This window comes from Fistularia commersonii, chromosome 15 (genome assembly GCF_037954325.1).
Source record: "Fistularia commersonii isolate RoL2024-O1a breed Wild chromosome 15, RoL_Fcom_v1.0, whole genome shotgun sequence".
Classification (NCBI taxonomy): Eukaryota; Metazoa; Chordata; class Actinopteri; order Syngnathiformes; family Fistulariidae; genus Fistularia; species Fistularia commersonii.
The window spans coordinates 15,662,592-15,689,769 of NC_141298.1; the positions used below are offsets into that span (position 1 = coordinate 15,662,592).

A 27,178-nucleotide genomic window follows, 5' to 3' on the forward strand; every position below is an offset into this window, starting at 1 on the left:
TCAATTTTCAGGAGTGGAACAGAGCGGAGTTAAACATCTCCGTCGCTCGGGAGATTATCGGTATCCGGCAGCTCCCGACAAATCCACCGCGTCAGGCCTTCCTTTCCGCGTCCAATCCCAGATCCTCGCCGCTGACGGCCGCGCTCGACCCTGACGTCTCGCGGAATCGTTGTACATCAGGAGAAAGGGGGCGTCGGACGTGACCCGACGCTCCGTAAAAAGCTCTTTCAGATATGTGAAAGGCGTTCTTTTTCAGCATTATCTCAAAAACGCCGAAATGGTTACCGTATTTTCCGCATCATAACGGATCATGAGGTGCACCTTCAGTGAATGGCCTGTTTTTAAAAAACTGTTTTCATATATAGGACACACCGCATTATGAGGCGCATACAGTCATGGCCAAAAGTTTTGAAAATGACACAACCGTGGAACATCTGGCAAACACATAAAAACCCTGAAGGAAGAGACTTTGTGAAAGTGTCATTCTCCAAACTTGTGGCCATGACTGTAGTGGCTGGGGTTGTGTTTTGCATCCACTAGATAATCAGAATCAGAATCATTTATTAAAGGCCATACAACAACGTTGGTGGAATTTGTTTTCGGTACAGCTTATAATGCTCACATCTCTCCTGTGTCAGTTCCATCGTCAACAATACGTACAGAAAATCACGATCAGCAGACGCGATACATCAAAACATTGATTGATTCAGAGTCCGTATAGCTATCGGGAAAGAGCTGTTTTTAAATCTGACAGATTTGGTTGTGAGAGACCTGTAGCGCCTCCCGGAGGGCATGAGTGTGAACGAGTGATTTGCAGGGTGTGTGTGGTCTGGAGTGACTTTGACTGAACGTTGTGTGAACGATGCGCTAAAGGGATACAGTCGGATAAGTCAGTCAAACTTCATTAATAGAATACAAACCAACTTTCTGATAACTCGGTTCACCCCCAGAACAAGCTAGTTCTTTCATGATAAGGTACCGTACATACCGGTAGCTCTCACCGTCAAAAACAATTTTTTTCCAACTCCAGCTTTTCATAAAACAAAAGTACCGAAAAGGATCGCCTCTAAATTCATGGATGTTCATGTCGCTAGCCGACGCTTTTGCCTTCATTGGAAGAGTGACTGTAGAGACGCTTCTACTCGCTCACTGTTCAACTACACACTGTTCCAGTTTGTCCTCCAACTGTAGCCGTCTCGCTTTTTTCCCCGGAAACTCTGTTTAGTCGTCTTTACTCGGCGCAGGTCATCTTGTCACTTCCTCCACTTCCGTACCATTTATTCATTAATGTTGAATTATTTGCGTGACTGATCGCCCTGAGTTTGAACTCTGCCATTTTGGTGCCATTTTGGGGTGTTTATACACACACAAGTGGAGTTGGACTGAATTCACCTTTACCGTTTTTACCGCTGCTACCTCGGTGACGCCCCCTTGACTACGGTAGCCATAATTAACCAATATCGATCCATATATAAGGCGCATTGGATTATAAGGCCCACTGTTGGTTTTACACCTCAAATTAAAGGCTTAGAGCTGCCAAGCAAGAGGTCTCGAGGAAGACCAAAGAGAAGATTTACGGACGTAGTGAGAGAGGATATGAAGGTAGTTGGTGTGAGAGAGGAAGATACAGAGAATAGGGTAAGATGGAGAAAGTTGACTCGCTGTGGCGAAACCTGACGGGAAAATCCGAAAGAAGAAGAAGAAGAAGAAGAAGAAGAAGAAGAAGAGGTGCGCCTTATAGTGCGGAATATATGACACATGTCTCTATATGGCATGTGAATGACAGGGTAAATGGTTGCTCGTCCAGACCAGGTTGATAAGATAAGATAAGATAAGATAAGATAAGATAAGATAAGATAAGATAAGATAAGATAAATGTTATTGATCCCTGTAGGGGAAATTCTTTTGTCACAGCAGCATAGCAGATAGAGGATTAATTAATATGAATATAAATATAAATAGAGAGACAATTAGAAGATAGCAAAAGAGATCTAGAAATAAATAGACGGCAGAGAGAGAAACAACAACCTGAAGGAATCCCAGGCGGGATGGGCTCCAGCCTCCCAACGATAAGAACAATAGATAATGAATGAAAATAAAATGGCATACGTATCCAAACAACGAGATGGTGACGTTCGACCTTGGAGAAGCAAAAAAGTCACTATGGTGAGAAAGCAAGACAAGAATAAGACTTCTGAGATGACAAGTATTCTTCTTCTTCCCCTTTAGGCTTTTCCCTTCAGGGGTCACCACAGTAAATCATCCTTCTCACCATCCTAACCCTGTTCTCTCTATCCTCCTTTCTCACACCAACTACCTTCATATCCTCTCTCGCTACGTCCATAAATCTTCTTCTGAGTTGACAGCGAACTAACACGAGCTACCAGCATTAGCCATCAACGGTCGACGATGAGCAGCGGAGACCGGCAGTCGTCTGCAATCACAAACAAAGCTCAGGTCTCTTTATTCGACCGCAATAAAGAGTAAAGTGAATAATATGATAGTTAAGCTTCTGTAGAGAAACAAGCAGTAAACAATAACAGCTTTCCAAGTTGCAAGGACAACACGCTTTTCTCACAATACCTACAACGCATACATCTGAATTTAAAGGCTATTGATCGATTCTGCCGCCATTAGAAGACAGAAATATGTTGTGCTTTCTTTTTTATGCAAAGATTTTCCCAGAAAAAAATTGAATGGGACGTTTAAATTACATGCCATCGCGACAGAGATGACGGTTATAGAAACGCCTCATGTTCTTACACACTTGTATCTTTTTTTCTTTTTTTTTTTTTTTTGGATTGGACTTTGTGCATGTCAAAAGACAATTTCCGTTGCGGAAAGAAAAATAAACTGGAAGACATTCTCTGTTGAAATCCAGATTTTTTTTTTTTGGCTTTTTAGAGCAAAACTGCTTTTTACGCCATTCTTGGTGAGACACATTACCGTAAGCCTGTGTCTGCAAACGTAACTCTTCCTAACACTTCATTCATGCCTAAAAACAGCTGAAGAGTGTTTGAAAATCACACCCCGCCTCCCGTCAGCGGTTCATTTCGGCACACACATAATGCATTTGTTTCATTAACGAATATATAGTGAGTTACCCCCAGAGTTTAAAGGCCCTTGGACTCCGTGTCGGCCAGATAATCAATCTGTTCCCTCCTTATGATTCCCGGTGTAACTGTCCTGGACCCCGTGCCCTCGGGGGGAACATTTATATTCCCGAGTTCATTTAATTTCTTCACTTTTTTTTTTTTTTTTTTTGAAGGAATAATTCATTTTAGTTTTATGGGGGGTTTTATCAGTTTTGTCTCCCCTTCAGGTGATGATATGAGCCATTAATAATCTCCATGACTTTACGGGAGATTATTGCGGAAATTTCCTGATTTTTTTTTTTTTTTTTTTTTTTTCTGTTGATGTCTTGCCCATTCAAATCTGTCAGCAATCATGTTTATCCGATACACTCGGATGTTATTAACAGGAATGGTGTTCAACGCTTGTTGCTCAGTTCCATCACTGAGGTTGCCGGGTGAATCAAAGGGATTGCTAAATACATTTTCCCATTTTGTAGATATTATCGTACTGGAAAGTGAGCTTTTGTCAGGAGAGGGTGTTTTGCAATCTTCGATTTGCGGATCAGAAGGTCAGCGGAATCAGCCCAGGGAGTTCAGCGAGTTCTGATACGCTTCTTTTTGATAAAACAAGGAAGCAGAGTCACCATTCATTCATTCATACTAGCGTTCATTCTGTCATCACCTCAGGGTTCACCTTGGACCGCTCTGCAGACGACTGCACGCAGTATCATACAACCATTCAACCTCCCAAAAAAAACACACGCACATCTGCTACCCAGTTCCAGATGGGCGCTGGATCAAAAAACTCGACCGAGTAGAGTTTTAAAAAAACCTGCATTCCAAAAATGCTCCAAAAACAGATGATTTATTTTGCACATAACACAAAAAACGTCTTGCATGACGTTTCGAGCAAACACTTCCTCAGATACCGTTGAGTTAGCATGTTTTTGTGGCGCCATTTTTGAAGAAAATGGTCATGTGATTTATTCCCTCCTTTTTTTTTTTTTTTTTGTGCACCTCTTGTTAGACATTTAACATTATCTTCACCGTTTTTCAAATGCCGACCCGAGAAACCGGTACTTTTTTTACATATGTACAGATATTGGGACTAAAAACATTCAATCAAGAAGGTTTTTAATCCCGAAAAATGGTGAAGAGAATGTTACAATGTTAAAATGTAAATATGACATGATATATCGAACAAGAACAAAAAAAGGAGGGAATCAATCAGATGATGATTTTCTTTAAAAAATGCCGCCACAATAACATGTTCGTTAACACACATCTCTGATAAGCATCTAAAGGACGAGCCTATGTTTGCTTGAAACATCATGAGAGAATACGTTTTTTGCGTTATATGTAAAATAAATCATCTTTCTTCTTGAAACATTTTTTGGTGTGCAGATTTTTTCAAACTCCGCTTATGAAAAGGTCATATAACCACACGTCTGGACGATTTAGGGTCACCAGCGAACCTCCGGCCATGTTTTTGGAGGTAACCCCGGATGAAAATCCACATGGACACGAAGAACATGGAGAACCCCACGCACACAAACAAAGGCCTCCTCCGTCGAGATCCGACCGGGGGACCTTCACGCCAACCGTGGCGCCACCGAGCCGCCGCAAAAGTCACCATCCTCCTTCAGGACTGTAAAAAAAAAAAAAAAAAAAAGAAACCTGAAATGGCGATTTTGAATATATGGCGGGCCGCAAGGGGGTTCGACCGGGCCCGCAGGATAATTTGAAAGTGAAAAAATGCATAAAAGACAAGGATTTAATTTTTTTGAGTAAATGTAATTCAAGGATTTTCCACTAGGGGGCGCTCTATTTTGGTCAGGGTAGACGACAATCCGCATCACTGAGACGATCATCATTAGCCAAAATGTCGTTATCAAAACAAAGAAAAGTAGTTAAAGAGTGTAGAATTTTCAAAGAAAAATTGACTAGGTCCTATTTATTTACGGAGACGCACGGGAATCCTTTGTGCTTGGCGTGTTTGCAACAAGTTTCGTTATTTAAGGAATATCACAGAGAATAATATGACAGCTTGCAAGGAAAAGTGAGAAGAGATAAGATCGACGAATTGCTGGCGGGTCGGAGGAAACAGCGTCCACTTTCACCGATGGCGGAGAAATCAGTGAAGCAGCGGTGAAAGCCGGCTAGCTAATTGCTAGCGAAAATGTGCAATTTAATGTTAGTCAGCAGCTTCACTACAAAAGAGTATGATGGAATTCTACTGTTCATGCAACTCCATACATTTTCAGGATGTAGTGTGTGTGTGTGCATGTTTCATGGATGAAGTTTACACATTTACAGGACAGGTGAATACTTTCTTCCTCACACATTTAATAGCACTCTTTTTAGTTTGTAGGGTGTAGGCAGGGATCCAATTTACATTTTATATGCACATGTGTAAATGGTTTAAAATCCCTTTCTTTATAAGTCTCATTTAATCTTAAAGTGCATTACTATATTTTCCAATACCGATTACTTGTTAAAGTTTTGTGCCTTTGTACGACCAGTGGGATCGCATGATCACATGATTGCAATTCATACATGTGAATGATAGAAGTAAATTGCACTTTTGTCGAAGGAAATATGAGGTGTTTCATGAAATGTTTTGTAAAAGGATTGTTCATTAAATCCCAAGATTTTCCTGATGTCCTTGTTCTTCTTTACACCAAAGCAGAGGAAAGACATGATATTTTGGTTATTTATTGCTGAGTATGCCTTTATTTTAATGGTCTGGCCCACTTGACATCTACCTCGGCCGTATGTGGCCCGCGATGAGAAATGAGTTTGACACCCCTGTCTTAGATGGAGCCAGATTGACTGTGGCGTCCCATGAAAGTATAAATAGAATCCATGCGATCCAACAGGTTTCACCCCTTTGTCTGGCTTTACCTTTTCACATTCCGATCCGGTTAATCCCCGAAATGATTGCCGAAATCTTCTTGTCTTGGCGACGGGAATTTCATCTTTTCACTCGTAGACGTTTCGACCCTCATCCCAGAGACTTCTTCGGTTCAGAAACCCCCAAAAGTTTCTCCTTTGTCCCCTTTTGACGCAACCATTAGCATAACAACCTTCTTCCACCTGGTTCGCGCCGATCAACTCTCCACCATAAAGCCCAAAACTCTGGCGGTTATATTGGGAAACTCCCTACAGGTCATTAGAAGTGAAGAACTCTCTCGGAAATTCAAGAAGATTTGACAAGATCTCACCAGGACCTGGAGGACTGAGAAGCTCCACAGACAAAAGACAAATAAAGGACATAAATAGGGTGAGAAGAGCACTTTTCATTGTTTTTATAGAGTGACACTTTCATAAATTCTTCTTCCTTTAGTATAAACTGCACCGGTTGTTAAAGATATTCCAAGAAACGCCAACGCAGGGAGCGAGTTTGAAAATGTATCCCAGTATCCGACACCCGGTCATTGAAGATATCCGAAATGCAAATTGTTAAAATGTTTGGTTGTCCTTGAAGCTAGACAATTACAGACCCTCTGACAATTACCCATACACACACACCCACACACACACACACACACACACTCAAACTGGACGATCCAAGTCAAATGGATCGCTCATTATCAGTGGACTCACGGTAGCGGTCCAGTCAGATATAATCTATTACAACATAACAAATCGTATGTATACAAATGTACATAATATGATCTACAAAACTGAACTTAAATATAACTTATTATTTTGTCACTTCCTCCTTATTCACTTAGTTTCTTTTTTCAAAATGGATTTTAAAGTGCAAATGGGATTTAGAGGGTATCCCTGCTTTTAGCGCCCCCTTGAGGAGGACATGGGCAACAGGAAATGTTGCAGTAGATGATCTGCAGCTTGCAGGAGGACCTTCTACCTCACCGGTGTTATTAAAGGGTATAATTATTGTCCCGCGTGTCCAGAAATGACCGGAACCCCACCTGTCGCCGTGCGTCCGCCGGGATCGGCTCCAGCCCCCGGCGTGACCCCGAGGGCAGGATGGCAACGACTGAATGAACGAATAAACCGAGTGATTATGTTTTGCGGAAAAGTTTTGCGAGAGCGGAACTCACAATTAGCGATCAGGCCACATTTTTAATAAAAAACAAAAAAAAACAATCTTTTAGAATCCGAGTGTCTCATGCACGTTATGACTCGGCAGTATAAGTACATCTAAAAGAGGAGCTGACGATGATACTTTTGGCGAAAGCGTCCGATAGCCGTTCAAAGTACAATAAACTCTGGTGGAAATGATGTAATTAAAGGATTTAGTTCTTGCCTTTTCAATGCAGATCAGTGAACCTCAGGGTCGATAACGGGCCAGTCAAGGAAGTGAAATTCATTTTGTTCTCGTGGCGCCGGCTTAATTGACTCGACGTTGTTGATCCGGCTCCGGCTTTACGATGCATATAGTCTTATTTGGAACATGCTGCGCCACGACCACGCCGGCTGTGACGGAGGAGTCACTGTCATCTAGGGAGGCAGGGATAGAAATGTGTTAGGCAAGATAAGGACATGTTCCCTCCTCCAGTGATCCCAGTCAAATTCTGTTTTTCAGCCCGAGCATAATGCCGAACATTGCGGCGGAGTGAACAGTCGAGTACTGCCGGCTGAACTTGTCAAGATTGCCAGCAATTTCTTGATTCCAAAAAGGCAGCCCTCCAATCACAGCAACACCAGCCTCTTCACACATCGCGGCTTTGGCCGCGGCACAGAGAATTTTTTTTTTTTTTGCGAAGGCTCTGGCAGCGTGTGGATTTAGTGCATGCCTGATAGGGCTGATTTGAATAGGGCAGTTTTGTTTTGGCTACAGAAATTATAAATATCAACACTGACACCGATGGTTATGCAGTTGAAAATTAATAGATTGCGGCGCGCTGGCGGTGCTGCTCGTCCGGCCTCTGCGTGACTCAATGATGCCCTCAAGTGGGCTGAGACCTCCATTTCCTGTCATCACCAAAGTTCTACTTCACCACGAGGTCGCCGTCCACATTTGCCGGGATGAAAATCCAACTTTTCCCTCGGTTATTTGTGTTTTTTTTACACTCGGTAACCATGGGAATAGTCACATGCCAAAAGACCACGGTGCCTGAATTTGAATACCAACAAATCAAGGGTGCTAAATGAAGTTTGCTAAATGTTTATTCAGTGTTATTTCCAAATAGGCCAAATTTAATTAGCTTTCGCCAATAACAAGGATAAAGGAAATTACAATCCGGCTGTTGCATTTGATGACGCCTTATTTTAAAACACAAAACAGCGGGTCGCTTCATATTTCTTCTGCATTCAAAACTGTTGCAAAAACGTCCCTCTGTAACAAATGATGATAATTGACGATTTTTTCTAAAAGTTGGGAAAAAGTACCGGATTACCAAATTTTCCGTGTGCCAAAATGGACCAATGAGAACGTAGTACGGACTACCTGCACTTTGTGAGTTGCACACCCAGCTGTAATCAATCTTTTACTTGCATTGCCAATATTCATATTGATAATAATGTTTGCACTGCCTAATTATAGTCAATACAAATCCAAATGCACTGTGGACAGCAAAGTAAGAATTTCATTATAAAGGGAAACACGTTTCCACCCAGTACATATGACAATATGTTCCGAATCTTGAATCTGAAAAAGAAAAATATTCATCACATCCCGGGACTGAAGCTTGTTCCGAACGCAAAACACATGACATTCAACAAGACCGTCATCCAATTGGATGTGTAAACAATGCTGCCGTTCAATCTTAAAGTTAAACTGTTTTATAGCCGGCAGGGAAACAAAAAGAAAATAACAACAACGACGGCAACACAACCACAAACCACGTATGTTCAGCAGAGACATCGGGTTCATGTTACATGAAGAGGCTGATAGGTTTGGTTATATCTTTGACCACGAGGGACCCAAACCAGCTGACAAAAAAGGCGGCGGCTAAAACAGACTCAGTAAAACAAGAATAAAAAAGGGTTTCACATTAAAATGTCTCCGTTTCTGAAAAAAAGGGGAATTCACCAAGTGGCGCAGACTGCTCAAATATTCGCCTCCCAAGTAAGGTTTTTATCAATTATGGTTCCCAGGTATTTGAACTTCTATACAGTTTTCAAAATGGTGATTTCTAAGGATGAGCGCTCAGACCAGTGAGTAAAATCATTATCTCTGGGTCGTGTTGGAATCCTCATTGTTGGAATCCTCATTGCAACATGTCGGCTTTTTTCAACAACTGTGGACTCCTCCACTTTAAGGACGACTTCTCATTTATTCGTTCTTTTCTAAAGTGCAGGAACGCCTTCACTGGTCTATTGCACTTTCCATATTCATATCTACAAGACCGAAGAGAAGATTCCTGAAGGGAAAAGCCAAAAGGAGAAGAAGATATTTATGATAATGTTTACACCAGGTGTGCCCGATACGTCGATCACGAGGTATCACGCGTGGGTAGATGGCATGGCATTAAAACGTAGCCAATCCTCCACACTATAAAATTCGTCATTTGATTGACAGGTCAGTGCAATCTGACCTTTTCTGACACAGGCGTCACCGCGCATGTGCACAAAACTGCATGTTCTAGCAAGCTAGCGAGTTAGCCTCTGATTTATCCTTTAAACTTATGGGTATAAAAATGAGTGGCGGAGCTGGACCGAGTAAAAAGACTGAAACGAATCACTTCCATACGCAATGGGAGGTGGACTTTTTTTTTTACTATGTCATTTTCAAAGTGCGTTTGCCTCATCCGCCGATCTGCCATTGCTATACCTAAAAGGGGAATTGCGGTGCTGCGTTTTCAGACCGTTCATAAAAACTACGACACCGACTTCCCTCCAAAAAGTGAGCCGAGAAGGAGAAAGGTGAAGGAACTACAATCCCAGCTGTCAGGACAGCAGTCATTATTCTCACAGCTAACTTCAACTATGCTACGAACTCCATTCAAGTCATCAGAATAAGGTATTTACCAAAAAAGTACTAGTGTGCTATAAGGGTTCATGCAGTTATGCAAGAACTGAAGTATCTTCTTTGTCTTCTTCTTCTTCTTCTTCTTCTTCTTCTTTCGGCTTTTCCCTTCAGGGGTCGCCACAGATAATCAACTTTCTCCATCTAACCCTATTCTCCGTGTCCTCCTCTCTCTCACCAACTACCTTCATATCCTCTCCCATTACATGGGAGCCAATATATTCACCATCCCTCTTCTGTACATGACCCGACCATCTCAGTCTGGCTTCTCTGACCTTCTCTCCAAAACATCTAACAAGTGCTGTTCCTCTGATAGACTCATTCCTGATCCTATCCATCCTGGTCGCTCCCAAAGAGAACCTCAACATCCTCATCTCTGCATCCTCCATCTCTGCCTCCTGTCTTTTGGTCATTGTAACAGTTTCTAGTCCATACATCATCGCTGGTCTCACCACTGTCTTGTACACCTTTTCTTTTACTCTGGCTGAAAGTCTTCTATCGCATAGTATCCCTGACACTTTTCTCCATCCATTCCAACCTGCTTGGACCCGTCTCTTCACCTCTTCTCCACACTCTCCGTTGCTCTGGACTGTTGGCCCCAAGTCACTGAAATACTCCGACTTCTTGATCTCCACTCCCTGTAGCTTCACCGTTCCACCAAACTTCCTCTCATTCACACACATATATTCTGTCTTGCTGCGGCTAACTTTCATTCCTCTCCTTTCCAGAGCATACCTCCACCTCTCTAGATTTTCCTCTACCTGTTGTCTGCTCTCACTACGGATCACAATGTCATCAGCAAACATCATGGTCCATGGAGATTCCTGTCTAACCTTATCTGTCAGCCTGTCCATCACCATTGCGAACAAGAAGGGGCTCAGAGCTGATCCCTGATGGAGTCCCACCTCCACCTTGAACTTCTCTGTTACCCCTACACCACACCGTACCAATGTCTCACAGCGAGCATACATGTCCCGCACCAGTTTAACATACTTCTCTGTGCAAGAACTGAAGTATACTCAGTTGATATATAAATAACTATATATTCAGCAGTTTCAGTGGAGGCAGATCATTTTCACATGATCATTTGAAAAGTAGCTCACAAAGTGAAAAAGTGTGGGCACCCATGGTTTACAGCCTTCCTATCAGTACGTATCCAAATGCAATGCGGACGGCAAAGTGAGAATTTCACTGTGCAGGGAAACACATTTCTACACTGAGACTACAAATGCTTTGAATCTTGAGGAACAACACAATCACAGAGTCGTCTGCAAACTTGATTATTTGCCTGTTTGCACGGCAGTCCTTTCAATCTGTCATGGATAAAAGCGTTTCTTTTCCGCGCGTCTTCGAAAAACGTCAGCACAAAAGCATAACTGCGGAGAACGCGGCGCCGCTGCTTGACAGCCTAAAGTCAGACAGCTCAGGTCCAGCTCGTGTTCGGCGAGGCCTCCCGTCACACCGCTTCGAGTTCGGTTCGTAACACCCAATTAGTTACGGACGCCGTCCAATTACTGATGCTCGGATAATTAATGGTTAAGGGAGGACGTTCAGACTCGACTCGCCGCTTTGTCGACATGCTGCCATTTGTAAAACCTGCCTTTTCACTTTCTGCCTCCGCGTTGGAAAAACATAAATGTTCATGGGAGAGTTTCACCCATCAGCTCTGAAAATTACAAACAATTTTCGGCCATAATGGCCAAAAGTGTAATATTCGCATGAGGAGAAAAGTAAAGCGCCGAAAAGTTTCGTCAGCGCTGTAAATAAATGTGTCGAAAAATAAAAGCGTTTCAAATTTAAGTGGCACTTTCATTGGAATTTTCTTTTTATGTGTCCTGTCAGAAAGAAGCTTGGAGATTTAAACTAAATAGATAAATACACACACAAAGGTTCATTCATTATCTGTTTTGCTTATCCAGCACTCAGGGTTGCAGGAGAACATCGAGACCTTACCCTGACCTTCTTGCTAATCACTGCCCCTTTCAAAAGCTCCAAATTTTAATTTCTTCCTTACAAAATAGTGACAAGTGACTGTAATGAGAACAAAAATTAATGAAACACATTTATTTAGAATAAAAAAAAATTCACAGAGGAAATAGGTGTTTTCTATCTGATGGTAACGACAATTACAATGAAAAGAGGCAAAGTAAGAAAGCAGTTACGACAATATATATATATATATATATAAGATTATTTTAATCTAGATTACTGACACTGGTGTCCATAATTCAAACCTCAGGATTTTTCTACAAAACCACCTTTGCAACTTTATTTTGCTTTAATTTATTTGCTTTTTCTTTTTTTTTTTTGAGCACAAAACTATCCACAGTGTTTCCAAATGGCAAAATAAATAATTTCATGCGGCTAACGACTAATCATTTGCAACCCCCCCCCCCCCCCCGGATAACATCTGTGTATCCAAACTTTGTCACCGGTTTGGTGAAAAACGCACGGATTCCCAATTCGGGCTGCCTGACGTTTAAAAACATGTCGCTCTGTCGACCCGACGTCTGATCCGTTGATATTTCCAGCCAGAACCTGCCCTGACTTTCTCAAACAGCTCCCCTTTTTTTTTTTTTTTTTTCTTGCCGTTGGAACCCACGATTGGATATATCACTCGACAAAAAGTCTTCTGCAGATAGTGTGTGCAGCCCTCCCGCCCCCCTCGTCTTTTAGCACATTGATTCAGTCCGTAGGAAGGCCTAGTAATGACTAAATGGTGTAGTCTCCTTCAACTCATGGTACCCCTGGTGGTTTGGCTCTGCAAAGAGACGGAGAGGGCAGTTAGGGCTTGGAATTACCACAGATCCATCTCGTCTACATCTGGTCGGCGATTCTAAACGACTGTTTCGGAATAAAGATCGCTTCACTTGTACAGAGGCCCTGAGAGATAATACATTTCTACGGTTTATGTGACACCGTCCCTCGATAATGACTTTGTATCGTTTGTTTTGCCGAGATAATTCATCGGTTATCTCCAAAACGACGAGCGCGTTTTTCCCCCCGGAAAGCGGGCGAATTGTGTTGGGAATCGCGCGATGAGAAAAATTCGGTCTGTCCGAGATAACGGCATAATCAATTTGAGATGTTAAAAAAAAAAAAAGAAAAGAACAACAAATAAACGGGCTCACTAATGCAGAGTGCGCGCGGTGAGTGAATAATATGAACGATGCTTCTTGAACTGTGTTAGTATTACAGACTGCGGCCTAAAATCGAACACGTGAATCTACGTTTGTCCTCCTGAATGAGAAGGTGAACGGCTGGATGAATGAATGAAGGGCGAGTGATTGTCAAAAAAAACCAAAACAAAACAAAAAAAAAACCACTGACTGATGATGTAAATGAATATAATTGTTTGGAAGGCAGCTTCTGATGAATATGTGAAGAGAACTGAAGCAAACAGCTTTTCATCAGGTCACTAATATTACGACCGAAGCGCAGTCGTCCTTTTTACAAATTCTAATTGCGTCCGCGGTGCATCTTTTGTGACGCCGAAAGCGCCTGGAATGACTTTTACGACAGGTTAACCGAGAGGCGACCCCGTTCCGTACTCGCTGTTCATTTCCAGAACGAGCGCTTGGTTCTCACTTGATAATTTTCTGCACATCCCATATGATATAAGTGAAAATAGCCACAAAAATAATGCGTTTGAGTGTGTAAATAAGTGTTACGGTACCAAAAGTCATATCCTCCTCCACCATTGGTCTCTGCTCGCTGCAGTTGACCACTCTGCCCTGCGCCGCTCCCAGAATTGTCATGATGTCCACGAGGTTAAGTTTCCCTTCCTCCTTGGCCTCTTCCACCCCTTCCATCAGCTCCATCGCCGCCTCTTCGCGCTCCTCCAACTCTTCCTGGCTCAACATGGCATTCAAGCCCTGGCCGGCGGCGCTGTTGCCGACCTGCGGCGGTGCCAGCGAGCACAGCGCCCGCACCTTTCCGTAGGACTTCAGGTGCGCGACGTTGGCGCGCAGGAAGAGCAGGAGCACGTTGAGGTCATTGAGCGGACACCCGAGCCGGCGGCGGTTGACGAGATCCAGCGCCGGAAGCACCTCGTACACGGAGATGAAGGTCGTGTCCCAAACAAAGAGGCGGATGAGGCTGAAGAGGACGATGGGTCCGAGCAGGACGTAGATGGCGCCGTTGGCCACGCTGATCACCTGAAACACCAACTGGCCGATCATTTTACACTGAACCAGCTCGGGGACCCAGGTCTGGTCCCGCAACATGCCCGTGCGGACGAAGCAGCTGAATTCGTCCTGCATGAAGGCGGAGAGGTGGAAATAAGCGAGATACAGACAGGCGGCTGTCATGAAGGTCAGGAGCAGGAAGCCTCGCAAGAACAGCATGCTAACAAGGAAGTAGGAGTTCTGCTTGCACTGCATGTATCTCTCCAGCAGGGGGTATTCAAAGTAGCGCTTCCTCTTGGCCCTGCAGCGGGACAACGGAGAAGAAAGTCAACGGCACGTTCTCCCTTAAATGTACACCCTCGACCGGGAGCCACCCAATGTAACCGCACATGTCCACATTTAGCAAGCAAGTACCACTTTACCACTTCACTCGCCCAGAGCTCCTCCGAGACGGTTGAGGCTAACCCTTCATTTTCCGAAACCTAATTTTCTCATTTTATTGAAATTGAACCGACAGCGAGATTAACGTCCACCATCTCTGGGTAACGTTTGTCTCGGACATCATTTTCGCCCTGGTATCCGCTCAGGGATAACACCACGGAGTTAGCGTAAACTTTCTTTTAACTCCCTTCCAAGTGGGCGATAATTATTCATGATTCAAGCCAGCAGGCTCCGGTTCCTTACCTCTCGAGCTCTGCCTGAAAAGTGAGCGGGTTCTTGGTGTTCTGGCGCATATCCAGAATGCTCTGGGCGATCCGGATCGAGCGGTTGTACGACTTGTCGAGTTCATCAATTATAAAGAGCAGGTCCGAGCCCAGCGTTGGCATGACGAGTTGGCGCCAGATCAGAGCTGGGAGATACATCAGCACCGCCATGACCAGCAGAGAGTAAGGGAACATCTGGTTGGACAAGGAGAGGGGATGAACGACGCCGTCTCGGGCCTCTTTTATCACGCGATATAAATCCAATTTTGGAAGCAAGAGAGTGATTAGATACAGCAGAAATCCATATGTGGTCTCGACAGTGAAAAGGGTAGCCTAAGGAGACTGTAGCTCACTTTGGGAAAGTGGGCGTCCATAAATTTCCAGGGTTGGCAGTGAGATTACCGACCCCTCCTCTCTCAATCCCAAAACGTCCTTTGGTAAGACACTGGTTGGCGAGTTGCTAATTCCTGTGCAAACGGGTGAATGTAATCCCGTGCCAGGTGTTAAAACTCCAGAGATGATTTACCAAAAGGTAAACAATACTCAAAAGCTGAATATTCTAACATTTTAATGTCTTTTGTGCGACCACAACCTCATCACCTCACCCCATTCACGAACTTTGCTGTCTTTTTTATCCTTGTTGGTCCAAGCTTGCATGCATCCTGCCTATTTTGTTTAGTTATTATATTCTCGTCATTGCTATTTTCACTCTCTTTATGTTTTCCTTTAGTTTCGGTTTTCTATTTCTACTCTTACTGTTCCATTCTGTTGTACATTCTTATCCCTGATGTTGTTGCTGTTGTTGTTCTCCCTGTCTGTACCTATTTATATTTATGTTCATATTTATTTTTGACATTATAACTATTACACTGTGACAAAAGAATTTCCCCTATGGGGATCAATAAATCTTATCTTATCTTATCTTATCTTATCTTATCTTATCTTATCTTATCTTATTTAAGCAGAGTGTGTCTCAGTTTGGGAAAGTGCAATTACCGGCCGTTCGTATCTCAATCCCCAAAGTGTCCAAGGGTGACGCTAGTTAGCGACTTGCTAATTAGTGAATGTAATCCTGTGAAAAGTGATATAAAAGTGGAGACGATTTACCAAAATGTGAAGGATGCTCAGTCAAGATCAGAAAATTTGAAAAGAATCGTCTTTTAATGACGTTTTATTTGGTATTCGTGCCTCAACCTTTAATGACCTGCTTATTCTGTACGGATAGGCTTGAAATGATTTCAGCAACATTGTAAACTTATCTTGGAAAAAAAAAGGATGACGGCTAGAAATACAGATCTATAAGCTTCGCGCAATAAGAAAAATCAGTCGTCTGGCCCGCGTCGGCGGCTCTTGACACGAACTACAAGCCGCAAGATCAAATAAGATTCTGTTTCAAAGTACCTTGTGCACCCAGAGCGAGCGCTCCTCGAAGTTCCCGTCGCTGTCGAACTCATGGTGCATGAGAGAGTCCCAGCAGTAGGTGTCGACGTAGCTGGCCTGCTTGATTGTGAAATTGCTGGGAGGGAAACAGCTGATCTGCGGGCCTGCAGGGGGAAAAAAAAAAAAAAGAAGAAATAAAAACAAATGTTGATCTGCAACATTATCATCTAATAAGGGGGATTGGTTTTCCGCAGCCTCTTTTGATCCGGCTCCGTCTGATTGCCTCTGAGCAGCCCCCGGGCGTTCGGTAGATCACACACTCCAACACACTAACGCAGCACTGACTCGGCAGCGGAAACCCGCCCGAGCTTTCGGCGTGCCCTTTTCCTTTTAGTGGCGCTCAGGTTCTCTGGAGAAATCACGTGTTTTCCAAATGCCAATCCGGTATTTAAAAAAACCTAGGGATGAGCTTCCTTATATTTAGCTCACCTTGACATCACCGCATAAAAACCAAACCGCCCCCCTCCAAAAAAAAACCCTGCTCCACGGCCATCTGTCATTTAGGGCGCTCCACCCTTAAACTGGGAAGGGGTGGGAGAACACACCAAGGGTGTGCCTTACAAGAAACATAAACCTCCTTTTTTTTTTTTTTTTTTTCATCCATCCTCTCCGTTCGCCCGGTTTCCTTAAAGTGGAAACATGCCGCTGGGATCGGCTGTCCTCCGCCTCGCCATGCAGGCAGGCAGGGTTTACACTCTGCAATTACACGGTGGGTATTAAAGCAACATATTGATGGTGACAACTTAAATATAATGATGGCTGCCGGGGAAAAAATACCACGGCTCCAGAGTGACCCCTCTATATTACTACCTCACCCAGTCGTGCCCTAACTCTGTTTTCATATCATATCCTGCTTATTTCTGTTTATTTATCCGATTTAAGTCACTGTTATTGTCACTCTGTTTATGTTGTCGTTTTGTTTTTTTTTTCTTTCTTTTCTCTATTCCGTTGTCCATTCTTATCCTTGATTTTATAGTTGTTCTTTTGCTGTCTATTTATTTGGGGATGTCTTTTGCTATTTTTTCAAACGGTCTTCTAATTGTCTCTCTTTTTTTAGATTTATATTCATATAGTATTTATTGACACTATAACTGTTACGCTGCTGTGACAGAAGAATTTCCCCTACAGGGATCAAAAATGTTCATCTCATCTTATCTTATCTTATCCTATCCTATCCTATCCTATCTTATCTTATCTTATCTTATCTTATCTTATCTTATCTTATCTTATCTTATCTTATCTTATCAACCTGATGTAGACAAGCAACCATACAATGTATATATAACATATAACGTAAAATACATATAACGTATTTTCTGCACTATAAGGCGCACCTAAAGGCCTTTAATTTTCTCAAAAACCAACGGTGCGCCTTATAATCCAGTGTGCCTTATATATGAAGCAATATCTCATTTCTTTACCTTTCCCTCTCTCTCTATATTTCTATCTATATATTTATATGAGTTATAGTGTTTTTCCAGCTGATTGTGCATGGTTCCTTGTTAATTTCCACAATGTTGTGTTGGATGTCTGATGAAATCGGGCGACATTTCTTTCATTCTTCCTTCCTTCGTTCCTTTTTTCTTTCTTTTTAAGTCATCTGAGGTCAACAAGCCAAACTTCCAAGCCGAAGAATCCAGCTCAGAGCAAAAACTGCCTCCACAGTTTATCTCCGAACGTGTGTTTTTTGGCTGAACTCGTCCTCGAACGAGCACCAGAATAGTTCCGACTCCAGCCAAAAGGAAATGGCCAGTTTCCCTCTTGGGACACCGACGGCCCGCGGTGGCGGCGAAATCCCGTCGCCGGGGTTTCGACAGACGATCGTCTGAGACGAAAAGGGACACCTGTGTGTTTTTTTTCCACGCCGCCTACCGCGGGGATCTATTTTTCCAGTTTCCTTGGAAGGTACCTTCTCAGGAAATTTCAATATTCTCCCGCCGCTGTTTGGCAAAGCGGTCGCTGACATGGCTCCTAATTTCCCAACACCCACTCCCCAATTAATTTTTATTCTCATTTTTGTTCTTTGTTGGAGATTTCTGGTTTTTGGCTGAGGGTCCAGGTGGAAACGAAGCAGGGCAATCAAGCACCGTTGTGAAACTCACAAGCCCGCAGGACGGACGGCCAGGATCCATCAGCGTACGCCGATACGCCACGTCGGCCCCCCTTTTGCCCGCCTCCTGCCCCGGCGGCTAATCAACAAATCCTCTCATTCCCCACAAATAGATGGGAGTTGCCACAAAAGAGCGTCGCCTTGTAATTACTGCACGGCGGCATCAACGAACGCCGATCTCAATCAATCCCCCACGGCAATTAGCATCAGAAACACGGATGCTGATTGCAGACCAGCACCGATAGCCGGGGAAATCAGTTCCTTCATCAAGCTAATCGGGCTGAAGTCAGACTCCGACTCGACCGAGGCCTCTGTTGTTTTCCGGTGGGTTGTTTTTTTTTTTTTTTTGTTTTTGTTTTTTGCGTCCGGTTGTTTTTGTGCTGCAGCGAGGAGGCGTCGTGCAGTCGATGGCGGACGGAGGACGGTTAATTTCTTGCTCTGAAATAGCACGCCGCGGAATCCAGGCGCGTTTTGGTCAATTTCCTGTTTCACAATCAAACACGGTCAGAAATAAAAAGTGACAGGTTTGCTCCGCAGGGAGAACAACACGCTTATTACACTTTTTTTCTTTTTCCCCCCATTCTGTTGTCCGTTCTTATCCTTGATGTTGTTGTTGTTCTCTCTGCTGTCTATTTATACTTATATCTTATTTATTGACACTATAACTGTTCTGCTGCTGTGACAAAAGAATTTCCCCTACAGAGATCACAAAAGTTCCTCTTATCTTATCTTACCTTGTTATTTTTTCACTTCACACGGTATATATTTTTCTTCCCCGGCTTATTACCATGGTTTCAGCATCATTTGTATTTTATCCCACCCTGTGTCATCCTGAGTATTTAAACAAAATATCCAGTATTCATTTAGACTCCCATTATATTTTTATTTAGTTCTTTCTTACTTTTAGAGGTGCACATCACAATAAATACTATTGCTATTGATTCCTTAATGGGTAATAAAACTCCTGAATCTCCCCAATGGGAACAAATAAAGTATTATCTGATCTAATAAATGATGAAATGCCCTATAAGATGCTTATTAATGAACGCTGTAAAGTGTTAATGTTGCATCGCTAGCATAAACCTCTGTAAGAAAGTCATCTGAGTTCATTAATGATGAATGTGGCTCAATAATGAGTTACGTGTCTTTCGCTTTCACTTACATTTACGCAAATCCCCGAGCATCTCGGAAGCAATTACCTATTATTTAATGCATAAATCGGAAAGTACGAGTTCTGACCTGAAGCCGGACGCCCCCTCGCCAGCGGTGTTGACTTCACGACCCCTGAAGGAGCGAACGCCACCCTTCTTGTTATTCTTCAGATCATTTGTAGGAGGAAGTTCCCCTGAAGTAAACACCGCGTGTACTTTTGACACCTCTAAAGAAAATTGTTTCAGTCCGGCAACTTTGATTCAACCGCCACGTCCTCGGGAATAATAAGTACACTTGTATAATATTCCACTTCATCGCAAGTTTTTTTCGACCGAAGCGCTCCGCCGAGCACATAATAAGCCATCCAAGGACACGTTCTCTGCGATTCTAGCGGAAGTTTAAACACAGACAGGCGTGGGCGTGGAATAAAAAATGAGCACCCGTGAACACGGCGTATAATTACGGGCTAAAGTAAATGGAATTCAAAAAAAAAAAAACAAAAAAAATAAACAAATGTCCTTTTCAAAGAAAGGGGGACGGGGATTGGCTCACCCAGGGAGATCTCGCGGGCGAAGGCCATGCACACCAGCAGCAGCGGAAGGCCGACGGACACAAACTTGATGACCTTGTCCAGGGGGAGCTCCAGCTCCAGGTGGCCGATCCGGTTTAACCCGGAGCTGTCGTGCAGCAGGGCATCGGAGAGCATGGCCTTGGCTGCCGCCTGGGCGATGGACATTTTGAATACCTACCAAGTGATGGGGAGGAAAAAAAACCACTATCAGATAAAATGGTAAACAAAAATCGCTCAGTAAATTAAAAAATGCTATCGGAGACGGCGATTACCTCCGGTGTTCCAGCTTCCGTCGGCGGCGATATTATATTTGCGGAGCGAGGTTCCCCGTAAGGGCCGGCGCTGTGTTGGAAAGCTCCTTATGTATGCAGGGAGGGACGCGCAAAAAATGAGAGGTTGGACCTGGGCTGCGCCGGCCCGAACCCGGGTCTGGTTTTAATTACAGAGATGACATCTGGGAGAACGTAGGCGCCCAGATGGCAGCGACTGCGGCGGACCTCCGGTGCCGAACGGCGGGCCCTGCACTTAGATGGGAGGGCGTACATGTGTGTGTGTGTTTTTTCTGGTCCGGTCCGCGGCCCACTTCAAACGAGTGCACCGTCGCCAGTGGCTTTTTCAGGCCCTGTCATTCGGGGACTATTTTTACCGCGCTGCAGCCTCGGAGCCGCTGCGAGCGCAGCGTCAACATCATCGTCCGGCGGCTCACGCGCCTAACCTTGGAGAGGGATCGGGCGGAATAAATGCGGAGTGAGCGGCGTCTGATGGGATGAAAACATCACGACAAAAGTTTATCGACGCTTAAGGGGATTCCACGCGTGAAAACCTGTTTGGCTAACAAAGTGAGCTAACTTCTTCCAGTCATTTTTCTCCTGACTATTTTAAAAGTATCCGATCAAAGCGTGGGGCGTCCCCGGACAATTTCGGTCAATCGCGAGTACGAGCAGCGGCAGGAGGGTGGAGAAAGTTGTGACAGGAAAATAAGGCAAGTTAGGCCGATATTACGACTTTTTCTAAACGTCGGCGCAGTGGTTAGCACGCCTTTCATACTGCTATCACTTTCTTTGCAGCGGCACCTTAGCACTTCTGTTATTTTGAAAAAAATCAAACCCTAGCACAGTGGTCCGCAATATTTTTATCACCACCAACCTTTTTATCACAATATTACTGCGCACTGGGTGGGTACATGTAGATTGTTTACAGGACTGTCTCAGAAAATTAGAATATTGTGATACAGTTCTTTTATGCAATGGCAAAAACAAAAATGTCATACATTCTGGATTCATTACAAATCAACTGAAATATTGCAAGCCTTTTATTATCTTAATATTGCTGACTATGGCTTACATTTTAAGAAAACTCAAAAATCCCATCTCAAAATATTAGAATATCATGAAAAAGTCATTTTTGTTTTTTTTATTTCATCACAGAAGATAAAGAACTTTATCACAATATTCTAATTTTCTGATTGCGACATGAATAATAAACCTGGATCCACCCTGCGAAAAAAAAACTTTCCATCTGACGTTTGTTTACTTTTTTTCCTAATTTTGCATTTTGCTAGCTTATGGGTTACATTTTTCTGCGCTCAAGTGACTGAGGTGTAACAAAGAATTTACGATCATTTTTTAAAATAAAAGAAAATTCAAAATAAAGATTATTTAGACCACAATGATAAATCCAACGGAAATAACTGATTATTTTCTAATTCCTCCTCCTTCAGCCGAAGGAAATATTCAAATTTTTGTACTTTTTAAGACCTCAAAACACTTGTTAGCCTTAACTTTGACACTTTATATTTTATTGTATTTCTTATTCTCCCTCCTTCCTACTATTATCTATTATTGTTATGTTTTACTTGAAACTCTGGCACAGCAATTTCCTTTGGGATAAATAAAGTTGTTCTTATCTTATCTTATCTTATCTTATTTCTGGTGCGGTCCGGCACCAATTGATCCTCGGACCTCCGCCCTGCCATATCTACCTCCGCATAACTTTGTCGTTGTTTGTTTTTCTCTGTGCCAAAGTATTTATTTTTTGTACTTTTGCACCCTAAATCAAATCGTGGCTCTCTATGTTTGACCATCAGGCAGTATTGACAGTAAAGTCGACTTTCCAAAAAACATGCACGCGGTTCATCGGACATTTGAACGGCACTTTGTTTTTACATGACGTGAATTAAGAGAGTGAATGTATATATGACGCATGAATAAGTTATTTCATTTTTTTCGATATGATGTGTGAAAGATTTTATGCCTCAATATCAGGGATGAGTAATTCATTATAGGGTCGAGAAACCCGAACGCCGTCGGAGGGCCGAACCGACGCTAACAGAAAAGCAACACACTTGTGTCACTTGTGTTTTATCATCCGCCCGTGGAGGTTCTCGCTCATCCAGGTAGAATTTTTGTCGAAATCTTGTCCGAAAAGTCGCTCCTTTGTCCCAAACGAACGACAACACCTTTAGCATAACAACCTCCTCAGAACTAGTTTCTGCCGATGGACTCTTCCATTTCCATTTACAAAACTCAATCATATTAAGGACATAAATAGTGCGAGAAGAGCAGTTTTCATTGTTTTTATAGAGTGACGCTTTCATGAATTCTTCTTCCTTCGGCATAAACTGGATGCTTGTTTGAGATATTCCCAGAAACGCTGACGCAGGGAGCGAGTTTGAAAAGGAAAGCGTCCCCGAGTATCCGACAACCGCTCATTGAAAGCAACACAAGACGATCAGATACATGAAAATGCAAAGTGTTAAACTGTTTAGCTGTCCTTAAAGCCTTGAAGCAAACAATTACAGACCTTCCACCAATTACCCATACACACACGCACGCACACACACACACACACACACACACACACACACACACACACACATACACACCCACACACACACACACACACAAATGGGATGATCCAAGTTAAATGGATCGGTCGTTATCAGTGGATCCAATCCATTACATCATCACAAATCGTATCTATACACATGTACATAAAACTGAACTTAAATATGTATAATTATTATTTCGCCTCATTATTCATTTTTTTTTTTTTTTTGTAAAATGGATTTTAAAGGGCAAATTGAATTTTAAGGGACAGCCCAGAGCTACGTATCCAGAGCTAAGGAGGACATGGGCAACAGAAACGGCTGCAGAAGATGATCTGCAGCTTGCAGAAACGTCTTCAAGTTAAAAAAAATCAAGTCTGGCTGCCAAAAACAAGAAGATTTCGACAAGAATGCTTGCGGTAAAATGAACTCTTCGACGTCAGAACCCCGCCTCTCGACCGACCGGGATACACTCCCGCACCCCTGTGACCCTTCCTGCAGAGCAAGACGTAAAGTTAACGAATGAATGAAACATCGTGGTTGCAAATGTCAAAACAGAGTTGTGACATCACGAAATCAACCTCAGTACCTTTACACATTTTAATTATTAAAATTGGTCTAATGAAACACAGTAGGTTATGACAACAAAGTGTACAAATGAAATAGAAATATTCCCTATCGTCAACCACTTGCTCTGGAAGATCCATTAAAAAAAATAAAATAAAAATAAAACAATGGCAAAAAAAAAAAAAAAAAAAAAGAATATTAATTCATGAGCAACTTCACAATGAACACTCTGAACATTCAGGAGAACACGGGCTGCTCGTTCTAGACGTCTTCACAATAGAAAGCAGCCAGTTCACTTTGCGTTTCTTTTTTTTTTTTTTTCTTTAGTACAAAACAGAGCTAAAATTGTTTCTTCTTCAAAAAAATCCTTCACGTAAAAGTTTTCTCCACCTCTTTCTCTCTCCCTCCCACTCTCTGACATTGTTCTCTCGCTTGGGGGAAAAAAAAAAAAAAAAAATTAAAAATTGTCCGTAAGTCCGTTACGGTTTAGCCTCGTCCGTCCCGTCGGAGTTCGGAGAAGCAACTCTTGTCACGTCATCCCTTGAGTGTTAACCTCTGGGGTTGAAAAAACAAAAAAACAAAACTAAAAATAAAATAAATACACCAGAATGCAAATGTGTGAAAAATCCGATATACAAACTCTTGTGCGGTCGGTAAACACTACTGGTTCCACCACACTTTGCTTTCGTAAAAGCGCGTTGCTGCAGCTGCGACTCAGAAAATCACGGGGAAGACCTGAGAACCTGGAGACCACATTCATAGCAGTAACTGTTACACGATAATGGAGATTTTTTTTATGCACGAATTTATATTTAATACCGTCTGATGCATGACATCACTTAATCATTATGCTGCTGTTAGTCTATTTTGATTTTAATTGGCATTTTAATTAAGAAATATGAGAAATGCATTTGCAATTTTTTTTGCATATTTTGTCAAAATTTTTTTTTTTGCTCCATGCACATTATAACGATCTGGCAACTTATTAAACAACGGTGAGGGATTCGTGACATAACGTGCGAATATGTTATAAATGTCGTGAATTGGAGGATATATGAGGTTTTATCAAATCACGAGGTGAATTTACGTGACGCGCGGGTGTTGAAGGCGTGAACGGCGTCCCCCGCGGCGGGAAAACAAAATAATAGACTCTCGGAGGCCGTCGCCGCCATTTTTGCTTTCGAGTCGAGCGCCCTCTGCAGGCCCGCTTCGCGGATGATAAAGTTTAAAGACGGCGGCGGGGAAAGCGCCGTTGGATTCACCGACTCATTGAATGCAGCATCTCTCTGACGTCACGCTCACTAAAAACCACACGGCAAAAGAATCGAAATAAAAATAAGAGACAAAGTAAAAACGTCACGTTACACCTCGGTGAGATCGCGGTCGTGGACGATACGATTCCCGACCGTCGGTTTATTTCACTCATTGAAAACCACTCTGTATAAAACTGTAAAAAAAATAAAATAAAAGTAAATACGCACTGAAACGAAACGATAAAAGCGGATAATATTCTTTCTTAACATCAAGCAGATTCTTTTGTTTCTTTCTCCGCCGGGAGATTCGACGCTCTCGCCCGACGTCAATAAAAACTTCTCAGTTTCTCAGCGGCGCGATTTTATTTTTGCAAATACATTCTCCCGTCCGCTTTCCCGCCGGCGCCGCCTCCTTCGGCGGAACTCCGACCTCGGTTGTGCTTTGAACGAGAGGAGAAGGTGTGGAACCGTCGCCGCGCCGGGCCGACCATCAGAGTCTGGATGCGTCCGTTGGCGGGAAAAAAGAAAAAGAAAGATTTCACCACAGCCGAGACGTGGCTGCGAGAGAAGAATCTCCTTCTTCTTCAGCTGTTTTGTGATGCGGGCCAGCGGTGGAAGAAGGTGTGTGTGTGTGTGTGTGTAGGGGGGGGGGGGATATCGCTGACCTCCATGACAACAAAGTGCGACTGAAACGGCGCCTACTAAACCGACGACTCCCGCGTCGTTAGAATCGTGGTTCTGATGTCGGTTCAGATTCGCCCCGGGAGTCTTTAAACCGGGCGTGAGGGGGCTTCGGCGTCGGGTTCGGACAAGATGGCGATTTCCACATCGAGGGGTGACGGGGGTGGGATTCGGGGTGGGGGCGAGTCAAAGGTCAAAGGTCGGGCTTCAAGCCCGGATCGGGCTCTACTCCAGCTCCTCTCTGCGCTCCATGCTCAGATCCCTCCGACCGCCTCCTCCCCCCGGCATCTGGCCTCCTCTGTCGAGGGCCGCCTCTCCGTCGTCCTCCTCGTCGTCCTCCTCCATCCCTTCCTCCTCCTCTTCCTCCTCGTCCTCCTCCTCCTCCTCTTCCTCCTCCTCGGTGCCGTCCATGGAGTCGTCGGCCGCCAGCATGGCCTGCTGCATGGCCAGGGTGGCCGAGTCCGAGGACAGCGACTGGAGGCTGTCCAGGGTCAGCGGGTCTGCGGGGGGGAAACGCGCATCAGAGGAAAGAATAAATCAATACATTCGTTGCCGTGGTTTCATTCATTGCGCTCGTCCGTACCGTTTCCTGCGATGTTTTGCAAAAACACGTTAGCTACCTTTTGCACCGTTGCAACTTTTTGCAGTTCCAGAAACCTTTTGAGGATCCAGGGTTTTTACGCTTCCACCGGGACTCACGGGGCCGCGGCAAACTGCCCGGCAGCCAAAATAAACGGAACCGACGAAAAAAATTGAGCGTCGAAAAACTCCCGAGCTCTTCTAGCCTGCTACGCCTCGGAGGGGGCTACGCTAACGGCTAACGAGGTTCTTCACGATGCACGGAGAAGATAAAAACACCTTGGATCCATCTGATGCTTATTATTCCCGCCTTGCAGAACGTGAACATTTGTCATCTGCGTCGTCTTCTTGGTTGGTTTGAGAACGTTTCCCTACCGTGGTCCCTCACGCCTGAGGAGATGCTACGCTAAGAGCTGCCCCTGGACGAGGGCAGTTCCTGCAGCCGGACACGGAGGATTAATCCTCTCTTGTCGTACGGCGTTTTAAAAAAAAAAACGGGACTCCATTCTATACATTATACACATATTTAAAATGTTCAATTTGTAACGCGTTTCTTTTCTCTGAACATTTCAAAAGATCCTCCGCCTCGCCGGTCGTGTCGGTATTTTTGTCGTTACTGTACAACAATGGCTCGTCCGCCCGCGGATTCTTGCGTCTGAGTCCGTTTGCTTCCGGAAGCCGCGGCACAAATTGCATTAAAACCAACAAACAGACTGCAATCTGACACCGGGAGAGAAAGTTTCCTGCGTTGCCAAGGAAGAAGCCGCCGCTCTTTCTTCAGGATAGACACCCAGGAGACGCGGGCGCAATAATCCCCATCGCTTTCCTGACAGAAGAGGCTAAACACTGACACCTGCTGGTTCGGATCCGCACAAAAACTAAAGCGAAACTGCCCGTTTCAGAGTAAACCATTCGTCTCTCTTTTTTTTTCTTTTTGGAAAGTGTAAGCGTACTGTCTGAGTTGTTTCCTGTCTGGGATCTGTGGGTCTGCAGGACTCCGGCCACGATGGAGTCGGGCCAGAAACGCTGAGTGGGACGGTGCTGGGACTTCATCTTCTTGGCTTTGGGAGCCGGATCCGGGTTACTGGCGTCCAACATCGGCTGCAGGATGCGCCGACGTGCGTTGATGAACCTGTGCGAGAAGACGGAGCAG

General features: G+C 43.8%; 2 protein-coding genes across 6 annotated transcripts in view; both read right to left on the reverse strand.

Annotated features, from left to right (window-relative positions):
• Positions 1–12,104: 12,104 nt before the first annotated feature.
• LOC147226659 (pannexin-3-like) lies at positions 12,105–20,428 on the reverse strand. Of its 2 annotated transcripts, XM_086160966.1 has the most exons (6): positions 20,391–20,428; positions 20,100–20,292; positions 16,247–16,389; positions 14,826–15,040; positions 13,691–14,442; positions 12,105–12,775 (listed from the first exon to the last, which is right to left on the reverse strand). In XM_086160966.1, the coding sequence occupies exons 2-6, from the start codon at positions 20,281–20,283 to the stop codon at positions 12,717–12,719; spliced, it is 1,353 nt and encodes a 450-aa protein (XP_086017092.1). In that variant the 5' UTR covers positions 20,284–20,292; positions 20,391–20,428; the 3' UTR covers positions 12,105–12,716. The 2 variants fall into 2 exon arrangements, with proteins under 2 accessions (XP_086017092.1, XP_086017091.1); XM_086160965.1 differs by having other exon boundaries at positions 12,105–14,442.
• A 1,242-nt stretch (positions 20,429–21,670) lies between these two features.
• LOC147226660 (homeobox protein PKNOX2-like) overlaps positions 21,671–27,178 on the reverse strand; it is a 154,658-nt gene continuing 149,150 nt past the window's right edge. For all 4 annotated transcript variants that reach the window (XM_086160963.1, XM_086160960.1, XM_086160964.1 and 1 more), the window contains 2 exons: positions 26,979–27,157; positions 21,671–25,946 (listed from right to left, as the gene is read on the reverse strand). In XM_086160963.1, coding sequence (XP_086017089.1) covers positions 25,672–25,946; positions 26,979–27,157 — 454 coding nt within the window. In that variant the 3' untranslated portion in view covers positions 21,671–25,671. The remainder of the gene's footprint in view (positions 25,947–26,978; positions 27,158–27,178) is intronic.